General features: G+C 40.3%; 1 protein-coding gene across 5 annotated transcripts in view; it reads left to right on the forward strand.

Moving 5' to 3' along the window:
• The first annotated feature begins 20 nt into the window (after positions 1-20).
• The window catches only part of DYDC1 (DPY30 domain containing 1), a 69,280-nt gene continuing 55,959 nt past the window's right edge, over positions 21-13,341 (forward strand). For 2 of the 5 annotated variants that reach the window (XR_014015086.1, XM_081224568.1), the window contains exons 1-4: positions 21-196; positions 3,004-3,173; positions 5,548-5,649; positions 11,972-12,064. Coding sequence is in view for 4 of the 5 variants with exons in the window: in XM_081224568.1 (XP_081080694.1) it covers positions 3,027-3,173; positions 5,548-5,649; positions 11,972-12,064 (342 nt within the window). In the remaining variant the exon portion in view is untranslated. The remainder of the gene's footprint in view (positions 197-3,003; positions 3,174-5,547; positions 5,650-11,971; positions 12,065-13,341) is intronic. The other 3 variants (XM_081224570.1, XM_081224571.1, XM_081224569.1) reach the window with 3 other exon arrangements.

Here is a 13,341-nt window from a genome sequence, read left to right on the forward strand (position 1 = left end):
GTTTAGAACGCAGGCGCCGTCTTGGAAGAAAGGCTCCTGGTGCTGGGCTGGGTTCCGGCGGACCGAGGCTGTTTTGACCGTTGGAACTTGCGAGTGGTGTAGGGCTCAGGCGACGTCTAGGCTCCAGAGGCGAGAGAGGGTTAGCTCAGCGCCGGACTCCGTGGGCACCTCAGCGGCTGGGTCCTCCTCCTCGGTGGTGAGCGGCGACGCGCCATTTGGAGGGGCAGGGGAGGCGGGCACCCTTCCGCGGACCCGGCATGGAAAACCAGCCGAAGCGCTCGGAATCCAGGGTTGCCAGATTAAATTCGGCGTACCCAGTTAAATCTGAATTTCACAGATTTTGCGCTTTTTAGCACAAATATGGTATAATACAAAATTACTCCTTGTTTATCTGATATTTAAATTTAACTGGGCATCCTGTATTTTTCTTTGCAAAACTGGCAACCCTACCTGATCCCTTCCTTTCCTACTCGGCCGGCTTTCTCCCAGGCATGAGCGAGGAACCGCCTTCTATTTCTTCTGACAGCTTCTCCAGGCTTGAGGCAGCTGTTTCTGTGGGAAGGGGCTTTCTTATGTATGAGCCAAGATGCCTGTTGCTGTGTATGAAAAATAATATTCCTTACAACAGGCTTTTGAGATGGGTATTGTCGCTGTTTCATGGGCAGGAAACAAACCAAGCGAGGTAACGAGTTTCACCTGGGTTCCGCTGTTAACGAGATGCAGCTTGCGTAGGTTTGAGACCAATCCCACTTGGGAGGTTTCTCCTTACGGACCACGGTACCCTTCCCATGTGTTTGTTATCTTTCTGGAGTAGCAGCAGGAATCTGTTCCCTTTTAAATTGTTACTGTTTCAAATGACATTGAGATTTGTCTTTAGAGTATTATCCCATTGAAGAAGTACGATGAGGATACTGTGTTCCATACTCAGTTGTAATAATTCTTTTCTCTGTGTGGTTAAGACACGCAGCTTGATGGGGAATTAGGTTCGTTTGTGCCGGTTTTTAGTTTGTTTTTATGACTACATTTATGTATACACACATACACATTCCTTTCCCCACTGATGTTGCTAATACAAAAGACGGCATACTATACGCAAGTTCTTCATCTTGCCTTTTTTCACTTCACATTGTGTTCTAGAGATCACTCCCAATTTTGGAGATCTTCCTCATTTTCTTTTTATCTGCACAATAATTCATTGTGTAGCTGTATCTCATTAATCCTTTAATGATGAATATCTGGATGGGTTCCCAATTTGGCTATCCTTAGTAATAGTGCAAAACAACCCTGTGCATATATCACTGCATATTTTTGCAAGATAGGATCCCAGAAGTGAGATTGATCAGTCAAAGGGTAAATACATACGTAATTTTCTAGATATTTACAAATTTTTCTCCATGGGGTTATTGTACTCTACCATTTTGTACTCTACCACCATCATATGAGAGAGAGTAGTATTGGGGTCTATGGATGAAACTCAGGAGGTCACTGTTTCTGAAACTTCGTGCAGAATGTTAGGTGGATTTGTCCAGGGACAGGTCTAGACACTGGCAGTCTGCCCCCTATAATTGCTCATGCCTGACATGTAATAGGTACTCAATATATATTTGTTGAATAATGAGTACATTTCATCAGATTCTCAGAGGAGTCTAGATTCCATAAGGGTAATTCAAAGGTGATCAGTTTTTTCAAAGCACCTTAAATAGAGTAGTTACTGCATTTTCTTTCTTTCTTTCTTTTTCTTTCTTTCTTTTTTCTTTCTTTCTTTCTTTCTCTCTCTCTCCCCCTCCCTCCCTCCCTCCCTCCCTCCCTCCCTCCCTCCCTTCCTTCCTTCCTTCCTTCCTTCCTTCCTTCCTCCCTCCCTCCCTCCCTCCCTCCCTCCCTCCCCATCTCTCTCTCTCTGTTTGATCTGAGATGATTCCTGTCCATATTTGTAAATAAACTGGGACATTACTGAGACAGTGGAGAAACTCATTCACTTGCCATCATGGAGAGCCAGCTGTGTCCACGCTGTGATTGAAACACAGTTTTTGAGGAGCTTGAGAAGTTTGTCCTCTAGCAGGAGGACAGACATGTGCATACACAGATAATGCTCAGATAGTGTGACAAGTACTGTGTGAGCTGCTTGGGGAAGGAGGAACGTCTTTGTGTTGCCTGGGAGATGGTTGTATAGCCACAGCAGTGAGGAATTGGAGATGATTGATACCTTGCAGATGAGATATTTTCCAAGCTGAGAGTGAGGGGGCCATCATGTGCAAAAGTCATGGAGATGGAAACATGCAAGGTGTGAGCAGCAGAATGGCAGGATGTTCTGTGTAGTTAGAGCCCAGAATATGTTAGAGGCAGAAACTATATCAAGAGGTGAGCCTGGAAACAGAATTGGGGCCAAAGCATGAGAAGCTTCATAGGCTGTTCTTTGAAGGATGACATTTTTTTATTCTTTGGCCTTGAGATACTTGGATTTTTAAAAAATTTGAGGTGGTCTATTGTGATATTTTCTAGAAACGACTCTCATGGCTCCGGAGGAGCATCTTAGTAAGTCACTTAGGGTAATGACTCTGGAATCAAGGGTTGGGTATGAATCCCTCTTCGTCATACGCCACCTGTGTGATCCTGGGCTGTTCACTTATGCTCTTTGGGCCTGGGCGACCTCATCTGCACAGTGGGGCTAATGATACCATGTTCAGGTATGTTGTAAGGATTTAGTAAGACATGCATCGCTTGCCATATAGTCGTCTCACCATCAATAATGACAGTAACCCTTTTCTGACACTTGGACTCCAGGGTCCTTCAGGTTTTTGAAACTATTTTAGTTGTAGTGACTTCTGTGGAGGCTTTTTGGAAACTGCTAGAAGTGTCCTGGAGCCAGCTTGCTTGTGCCATCCCTGATGGCAGGTGCCCATGACTGGTGACAGGATGTAATGCTTTGTTGGCCTCACTGAGCTCTACTTTGATTGTGCCTTCATTGAAAATTTCCTGCTCTAATGCAAAACGTTTATCTTTTAGAGGTTTTTATTTAGCAGTTAGAAATGGAGTCGGCATATCTTCAAAAGAATCTTGGGAAGTGTCTAACTCAAGGTCTTGCAGAAGTGGCAAGGATGCGCCCAGTGGATCCAATAGAATACTTAGCATTGTGGATTTACAAGTATAAGAACAATGTGACCGTGGAGCAACAAGTAAGTATGGATCTTCTTTTTTTTTTAATTTATTTTTTATTGAAGTATAGTTGATTTACAATGTTATGTTAGTTTCAGGTCTACAGCAAAGTGACTCAGTTATGCATATATATGTGTGTGTCTCTGTGTGTATATATACACACACACACATATTTTTTTTTCAGATTCTTTTTCCATATAGGTTATTACAAAATATTCAGTATAGTTCCCTGCACTGTACAGTAGGCCCTTGTTGTTTATCTATTTTATATATAGTAGTGTGTATATGTTACTCCCAAATTCCTGATTTATCTCTCCCCTCCCAGCCTTTCCCTTTTGGTAACCGTTAAGTTTGTTTTCTAAGTGTGTGAGTCTGTTTCTGTTTTGTTAATAAGTTCATTTGTATCATGTTTTAGATTCCACATATAACTGATACCATATAATATTTGTCTTTCTCTGTCTGACTTACTTCACTTAATATGATAATCTCTAGGTCCATGCATGTTGCTACAAATGGCATTATTTCATTCATTTTTATGGCTGAGTAGTATTCCATTGTATATATGTACCACATCTTCTTTATCCATTCATCTGTCAGTGGACATTTAGGTTGCTTCCATGTCTTGGCTATTGTAAGTAGTGCTACAGTGAACCTTGGGGTGCATGTAGCTTTTCAAATTATAGTTTTCCCTGGATATATGCCCAGGAGTGGGATTGAAGGATCATATGCACTCTATTTTTAGTTTTTTAAGGAACCTCCACACTGTTCTCCATAGTGACTGTACCAATTTATATTCCCACCAACAGTGTAGGAGGGTTCCCTTTCCTCCACACCTTCTCCAGCATTTATTATTTGTAGACTTTTTTTTTCTTTTTTTTTTTTGCGCTACACAGGCCTCTCACTGTTGTGGCCTCTCCCGTTGCGGAACACAGGCTCTGGATGCGCAGGCTCAGCAGCCATGGCTCACGGGCCCAGCCGCTCCTCGGCATGTGGGATCTTCCCAGACCGGGACACGAACCCATGTCCCCTGCATCGGCAGGCGGACTCTCAACCACTGCGCCACCAGGGAAGCCCTATTCGTAGACTTTTTGATGATGGCCATTCTGACTGGTGTGAGGTGATCCCTCATTGTAGTTTTGATTTGCATTTCTCTAGTAATTACTGATGCTGAGCATCTTTTCATGTGCCTTTGGCCATCTGTATGTCTTCTTTGGAGAAATGCCTATTTAGATCTGCCCATTTTTTGATTGGGTTGTTTGTTTTTCTGATATTGAGCTATATGAGCTGTTCGTATAGTTTGGAGATTAATCCCTGTTGGTTTTATCATTTGCAAATATTTTCTCCCATTCCATAGGTTGTCTTTTTGTTTATGGCTTCCTTTGCTGTGCAAAAGTTTTTAAGTTTAATCAGGTCCCATTTGTTTATTTTTGTTTTTATTTCCATTACTCTAGGAGATGGATCCAAAAAAGATATTGCTGTGATTTAGGTCAAAGAGTGTCCTGCCTATGTTTTGCTCTAGAAGTTTTATAGTATCCAGTCTTACATTTAGCACTTTAATCCATTTTGAGTTTATTTTTGTGTATAGTGCTAGAGAATGTTCTAATTTCATTCTTTTACAGGTGGCTGTCCAGTTTTCCCAGCACCACTTATTGAAGAGACCGTCTTTTCTCCATTAATTGACCATAGATGCTTGGGTTTATTTCTGGGCTTTCTATTCTGTTCCATTGTGGATCTTCTTTTATAAAATTAGAGGAGTGAAATAATTGGTCCAGCTTCTTTGCTTTTTAAAAAAAGTTCAATATTATCATTTCTTTCTATTATAAAAATAGTATGTGCGCTTCCCTGGTGGCACAGTGGTTGGGAGTCCGCCTGCCGATGCGGGGGACATGGGTTCGTGCCCCGGTCCGGGAGGGTCCCACATGACGCAGAGCGGCTGGGCCCGTGAGCCGTGGCCGCTGGGCCTGCGCGTCCGGAGCCTGTGCTCCGCAGCGGGAGAGGCCATAGCAGTGAGAGGCCTGCGTACCGCAAAAAAAAAAAAAAAAAAAAAAAAATAGTATGTTTATTATTACAAAACTTGGATAACATGAAAAAGTAGAAAGAAGAAAGTAAAGAAGACCTCTATTTAGATTCTTAGGTATTTTTAGGTATTCTAGTCTTTTTTCTACACATTTGCCTGGAGTTTTTTTTTTTTACACAATTGTGACTGTATTTGCTGTATAATTTTAATTTTGTGCTCTTTGTTGAAACACACATTTCCCCCAATTATTATACAGTTTCCACATGTGACTATAATTTGCTTAATCCTTTCCCTACTGTTGGAGATTAAGATGCTGTTAAGATTGTTTTATCTGTAATTAGTCACATGATGATTTTTTTTTTTTTAAACCATGTTAGAGACAAGAGGAAAGGGCCCAGTTGGAGCATGAAAGAGAATTAGCTGTGATGGAGCAGGAAATGATGGAGAGACTTAAAGCAGAGGAGCTCCTGTTTCAGCAGGTGAGACAAGAGAGTTCAGTGGTGATTGGAGCTAGTGGAGTCACCCTTGGTGTGGTGCAACCCAAGTGTTGAAAAACTCATCTCTTGTTGCTTAGATGTAGCTTTCTTATATCTTCATCTTTATGTCTGTATGTGGCTTCTTTACTGGAGAAGAAGCAGTGGTGAGGTAGGAGGAAAACCCAGAGAGTCCGCTGTCACAGAAGCCAAGGGGACAGCGTCTCAATGAGACCTGAGTGGTCAACCATGTCTGTGGCTGGTTGAGTGGGAACAGAACTGCCAAGTCTCATTTAAGGCCACTGGTGACCTTGGTGGGAGCAGCGAATGTGGGGTGGGGTAAAGCAGGGGAGATGGAGATGGTGAGTACAGGTAATGCTTTCAAGGAGATTTTCAGGGAAGGAGTTTTCTTTTGTTTATTTGTTTGTTTTTTTTAAGGAACAGAGTGGAGGGGAGTGGTCGATGTAAAGAAATAAAGGGGATGATTACTAGAGTCAACTTTTCATGGAGACCAGAGGCAATTGGCTCTGGAACACAGGTAAGGCAGGTGGAGGGGCCCTTCTTTGACTCTTTGATTCAAGGAAAGAGGAGAGGACGGCGTTAGGTGCATGTGGTGTGTAGGTTTTGTGGCAAAAGTTGAAAGCAGTTTCTGTGTGACTATTTATTTTTTATGAAGTAGGGGCCATGATCATCTGCCCAGAATGAGGTGGTAAGGTAGGAGGTGTGGGGAGAGTGGTGAAGGTTTGAAACAGTGGCTTTGGAGAGGTAGAGTTGACCAAGGAAACTTAGCATCCCTCAGTAGCACTGAATTCCCTGAGACCAAGCAGTCATAATGGGGCCTTTTGGTTTGGTTTTGTGATGATGTGATTTTCTCCACCTAGGCCTGGATATTTGAGTGAGGATGTGGAGGAGACAGACCCTTTGACTGAAGTGAGTTTGGGTTAGCAGGATTGGGGAGCTAAAGATTTTGGTTTGAAAATGGCTGAAGAGGTGGGTCATGGAGTATAAACCAGAGAAGGGAAAGTTCTAGAGTGGCTTCTGGACTAACTTAATTTATGGAGCTCTTCTAAACCAAGTTGGAGTCACCCTATACTTCTATCATACGGTACTTAACTCTAGAGTCTCAACTCCAGTTTACATATTATAAAAAGGGAAAGAAGCCTATTATTTGAGTGTGTGGATAAAAAAGGAAAATGTAGACATGGAAACTAGCTTCTCTGTCTTGTCTCCCATCCTTGATACTGGGATGGATCATTCTAGGCACCTTAGATGGATACGGCTATTCTAGGCACCTTTACTGCTTCTGAGTCTTCTTCATTTTTCAGTCATTTGGCTTATTTTTGTGGGGAGGTTGCACAGTGTTGAGTTGGATGTCAAATGACCGTCTAAATGGGCAAGTGTCTGCTGCAGTCACCCCAACTTTGAGTGAGGATCTGTCATGCCTCTTCCAGCTTCTAGAGCTGGCATCTGTCCCCTGTCTATCAGAATAAGAACTTTTCAGCAGTTCTCCTTCCCTAAGATAGTTAGATCACAGATATGGAGATATTTAATTTCCTTTGACTCATCTTCTTTACCTTACTTAAATAAAATTCGGCAATACTGGAACCCAAACATTTTTCTAGCTGTATCAGTATGAAGCCATCCCCTGTGCATCAAACCCTAAGCATTGTATTGGGGGTGGAAGACATAGTGATATCCTGCAGAAGATGTGGTGGCCCATTAAAGAAGTGGATTGATGGGCAGAGATAGATGAGAGGAGGAGAAGGGACGGGTGGACCAACAGATGAAGAGAAAGAGGCTTCTCCGTGTCCCCCGAGTCAAGTGAGCTGGAAGGTCAGGACTCTGGTCACCTGCCTGTTGGTTGCAAGAGCAGGTGTCCTCATAATCAATACCACTGACTTGAAATTCCTTGAAATTTTAGGCATTCTCCAGCAAGCCTGGGTCCTTGTGAGCAGGGAAATATTTTTTTTTGCTGTTTTCTGCTTAAGAGTTCATTTTGGAAGTACTAGCTTTTGTATTTGTTTGAATGTTTTTCTAATGGTTTTACACATGTGTGAAGAAAGCGATTGGGTTTCGAACATTTCCTGAAAATGTTAAGAAACCGGTTATGTTGACCAATGTGGTTGGTATTTAGCAACTGCACTTTGTGTTGGTATTTAGCAACTGCACTTTGTGTTATTGTTGAGAGGTTAATTTCGCTTCCTCTACAAATCTCTGAAAGTTGATTGAATGATAATGTTCCTGCATTTCGGCTACCTAGCCCATTACTTTTATCTTAGTGGGGATGATATAGGAATATGAAGAAATTATCTTAAACAGCCCTTTGTAAATAAATATTACACTGTTTATTATCTCTTTGTAAAAATGTATTATTTTTTAAATGCGTTTAAAAATATAGTTTTAAAGTGCTCTTAATGGAATGAGCTTATATTAGGTTGTTTATGGGGTGGCACTGGACTGATGGTGAGAAATTATTTTCTAGCTGAGGTTGACAAACTCCTTCTGTAAAGGTGGATATTTTATGATTTTCAGGCCAAGAAGCAAAATTGAGGATATTATGTAGGGATTATGGTATACTATGTAGCTATAACAAGAGAGAAAATAAATTTCTACAAATGTTTTATTGATGAAGTAAAAATTTTAAAAAATCAAATACAATTTTTTCTGCAGTGTAGGCTTATTATTGAGAAGAACTACATTCCCTTTTTAAAGATAACATTTCACTTAGTTGGAGTTCAGAGATAATGTTCCCTATCATGAAAATGTATTGAAAATATGTATCTGTTAATGCTGATCTATAATGAGAGTTTATGTATGTCATCTTTGAAAAATGTCTTTTCCCTCATAGGTCCTGCCAAATATTGATATCAGTCCACGTGCCTATAATTTTGAGTGTATTCATCTCTTGGAAGGCACTCGTAGAATTCTATTAGATTTTCCTCTTGATATTTGTCTTTTAGCCACTACCTGGTAGATTAATCCCTTCCAGTTGAAGGCTGGTGAAAACTTCTCAGTTACACAGTTAAATGGATTTTGAAATGTGGGAATTTCCTTTGCACTTACATCAAGGCCTAAAAACACTCTGGAACTATAGTTTGAGCTTGGAAAATGTATTTGTCACAAATTTGTGTGGGAATGGAAATCCCGTTTCTGACAGCACTGGGAGTGTATAAAGCAGCTTGACATTGTGATTCAGAAAATTAGTTGTTGCTGAAATGACTTTCCTGCAGTGTAAGTTTTACATATGAGTGCTGTTTTGCCTTATAGGCAACTTTTAGGTTAAATTGATTAAAAATCGTTATTAAGTCTGCAGCGGAAGCTAATTTCCAAAGCTATTTAATGTTTGATAATTGTGGTTGAAAATGGTCTTCTCATTAAGAAAAACGTCAGTCTTGTCCCTGAGCTCAAAAATTCACAATAAAACATTACCACTGTTGAGCCATGGAACTATGGGGTGGTAGCGCAAGTCAAGATATATTCAGCTTCTATTTCTGACAGAAATTCACAGAAATGATGCTTAAGTTCATAAGGGTAAATGAAGGTCACTGTTGACACCGTTACTGAACCAAACTCAGGTCTGCTCGCCCAACGCACAGCAAAGCCAAATCTATTGACAGTGGGTTCTAGTGAAGGAAAGTACAGAGTTTACTGCAGGGCGCCAAGCAAGGAAGTGGGAGACAAGCCTCGGATCCAGTCCAACTGAGTCTTTGAGTGAGGGGTTTTCTTAAAGAGGAAGAGCAGAGAGGCTCGGATTAATCTTGTGATGTTTCTGTGACATTTCTTTTTTTTAAATTGAAGTATAGTTGGTTTACAATATTGTGTTAGTTTCAGGTGTACAGCAAAGTGGTCATATATATGTATATATCTGTGTTCTTTTTTATTCTATTTTGTTATAGTTTATTACAAGATATTAAATATAGTTCCCTGTACTGTACAGTAAATCCTTGCTGTTTATTTTATATATGGTAGTGTGCATCTATTAATCCCCTACTCCCAGTTTAATACCCCCCCTTTTGGTAATCATAGTTTATTTTCTATGTGAGTCTGTTTCTGTTTTTTAAATAAGTTCATTTGTACTGTTTTTCAGTTTCCACATATAAGTGATATCATATGATACTTGTCTTTCTCTGTCTGACTTACTTCACTTAGTATGATAATCTCTAGGTCCATCCATGTTGCTTCAGCACTTCTGTTATATTTCTTAGTCATTGATCTTTTTCAGTCAGTGATCGATTTTTTCAGTCATTTTGAACTCAACATTGACTCCTTTGGAAGTCAGGATGTCTCCAGTTTACAGTTCTCCGGCCAGATGGTCCATGGCTTGTGGGGGGTCTGTTAGCTCATCTTGTCCTAGAGAAACAACCTGAGTTTGTACATTAATGATGATATCTATAACAGCAATTCTAGTACATTAACAATGCTATTGACAACAGCAATTTTAGTGATCTGACTCTGGTTGATTAGTGTTCAGTTAGCACAGGATTGAGGTCAGGGGACAAGAAAAGGAATAAAGTTTTGGATAGAGAGATTAATCAGAAACTCAATAAGGGAACTCAGCTTTAGGGGGGACTCGGTTTCAACACTGCTGGCTCAATAACATGAGAGAGTCAGATATTTTCTGCAGAGTAGCTGCTGTTGAATCATAAAATGAGAACTCATAGGTTTTAAACACTATGTTTTCACCAACTTTGTAAATTTTGTCCAGTTAAGCCTTTTTCTGTTCCATACACATTTTTATCACTGTTGGTGGTAACACATCTGAGCAGATGTCACATCTGGTTGTACTGAATTAATGTTCCTCAACGTCTTTGAAGATGTTGTTGCCTGTAGTACTGTTCATGAAGACTGTTCATAGTGGCTGATTTTTCAGTCACTGCAAACTCAGCATTGACTCCTTTGATAAACAACAGCTAAGCAGTGTTGGGAGCATTTGTCTACTCATCAAGAGCCAAGGAAAACCACTCAAAACCATTTGCCTTGCCTTTAATTGACCACTGATTTTACTCCCCATGTAATCGACTCTTTGAGCAGCTGTTCTCACCAAAAGGATAATAATCTTAAGTTTATGTTTTTTTCTGGACATTGAATTCTAACTTGTTTTAATTGAATCACCATTGATAAATGTATTTCTTTGCTTGGCTAACAAAAGAGCCACTTGGGATCTTACTTTTGTTACAGCCTCCTTTTCATTTTTAATTTTTGTGAAGAAATTCTGCTCTCATGAAATAATTCTGTTTTAAGTTTCTTAATATTTCTGACCTTTGCATTCATGTGAGTTGAGAAGATTGTGATGAGTACTTACTCTGGTAATGCTGATATTTACTATATTCTTTTAGTACAGTGTCATTGCATGAGAAACACTGTCCTTTGCTGTTTAATCTGATAATAAAGTAACCCACACTCCACTGTGTCTTAAAAGGACAACATTCAAAATCCACTTTTTTTCTTGTTTTGTTTTGATGGGTAATGCACTGATTAAAAAAAAAAAAAAAGGCCTGGTATAGTGGTACCGTGGCACTCCAAATGCTGTGAGTCATAATGGTGTCACTGAACTTGTAGTGTGCTGAGCAGCAGTGCAAGGTAGTGAGAGTACCACCTGTGGTCTCTGTTGCATATACTCAGCTGTGCTGTCATGGGGCAGAAGCAGTCACAGTAAATGAGTGAGTGTGAGCATGGCAGTGTTTTAATAGAGCTTTATTTATAGACACTGACACTTGAATTTCATATAATTTTCATGTGCAATGAAATATTATTATTCTTTTGATATTATTCAACCATGAAAAATGTATAAAAACCATTCTTCACTCATGGGCTGTACAAAAACAGGAGTTGGGTCAGGCTTGGCCCAAGGAATTTAGTCTACTGACCCCTATTCTCGCGTGGCTAGGATATATGTTGAGTTGGGACCAAATATGTTGTTGATTATCTCTGGTTTCAGATAATATACTTAAAATGTTCTTATCTACTGTTTTACAACCAAGGTTTGGCTGTTTGAAGATCCATCTGTGCTTAAAGAGATTTTATCCAAAAAAGAAAAAATCACTGCAGTCTCATTTGTAGCTTCAGGAAGAACAGAGAAGACGACTTGATTTTGTACAAATAGTGCTTTTCTAAAATGAGCAATTAAGGAAGCTTCCTTTTTAATTTTATACTTCAGGAAATATTTGTAAAAGCTAAAGTATTGGGTGGCTGTGACCATTTATTTTTGTAAGTTTCTGAAATTTAGGTGGGCATAAACTTAATTATCCTGGGACACTTTAGAGTAATAGAGTGAATTCCTTGCAATTGATCTGACTCTAATATGACTTACTTATTTCTGAATATTCAGCAACAGCTGGCATTCCAGCTGGAGTTGGAAATGCAAGAAAAAGAGAGACAGAGAATAGAAGAACTGCAGAGAGCTCAAGAGCTATTTGAGAAGGTAATTCGAAGTTTTATAAATGTCTGTTTTATTCAAAACCTCTGAGAATCCTCTAACTGTTTCTTCCAGCTGTTATAGCAGGGGATTCATAGTCTAGAGACCTGCCAGGAAGGTCTAATGTTGCCAGGAAGCCCTGGTCAACATTTTAGTCAAGAGATAGTTGTTCCTAATTATGGTAGCTGATACTGAAGGTGAAGTTCTTGGTAGTATTGGGGGTATTTTGATCTCTGAGACAATAGTTTGTTTCTTTTCTTCATGTTAGATGTATTCTCAACAATACTTTACATTTAAAACTATGTTTGGGGGACTTTCCTGGTGGCACAGTGGTTAAGAATCCGCCTGCCAATGCAGGGGACATGGGTTCAATCCCTGGTCCAGGAAGATACCATATGCCATGGAGCAACTAAGCCCGTGCGCCACAACTACTGAGCCTGCGCTCTAGAGCCTGTGAGCCACACTGCTGAGCCCACACGCCGCAGCTACTGAAGCCCACGTGCCTAGAGCCTGTGCTCCACAACAAGAGAAGCCACCACAATGAGAAGCCTGCGCACCGCAACGAAGAGTAACCCCTGCTTGCCACAACTAGAGAAAGCCCGTGTGCAGCAACGAAGACCCAACACAGCCGAAAAAATATATATATATGTATTTATTTGGATTTTTCATGTCTTTCTTTAAATAAACTATTCAGTAACTTATGTCAAAAAAAGTCCATCTCCATTGACTGTGTCTGTTTTTTTTTAATAAGTTTATTTTATTATTTTATTCTTTTGGCTGCATTGGGTCTTCATTGCTGTGCGTGGGCTTTTCTCTGGTTGCGGTGTGTGGGCTTCTCATTGCAGTGGCTTCTCTTGTTGGTGGAGCATGGGCTTCAGTAGTTGTGGCACGTGGGCTCAGTAGTTGTGGTGCACAGGCTTAGTTGTTCCGCAGCATGTGGGATCTTGGACCAGGGCTCAAACCCGTGTCCCCTGCATTGGCAGGCGGATTCTTAACCACTGCGCCACCAGGGAAGCCCCCAGATTGTGTCTGTCTTATGTCAAGCCTCCTGCTTGGCCAATGTTTCCTTGTATCCGAAAAGTATGTGTCGTATAGACCAAACTTCTGCATGACTGAGTTATACTTTTCAACTGGATATTTCATATTGTATGCTTATAGCTAGTATCTGTTACTCAAATGTTACTCCTCTATTTATTCCGAAATTAAAATTTTAAAAAGAAGCAGGTTTTGTAGAAGATGTTTATTAATGGCTTAGATGAAAGCATCATTATTTAAAGTAATTT

The sequence above is a fragment of the Mesoplodon bidens genome (assembly GCF_964165515.1).
Source record: "Mesoplodon bidens genome assembly, chromosome: 1".
Classification (NCBI taxonomy): Eukaryota; Metazoa; Chordata; class Mammalia; order Artiodactyla; family Ziphiidae; genus Mesoplodon; species Mesoplodon bidens.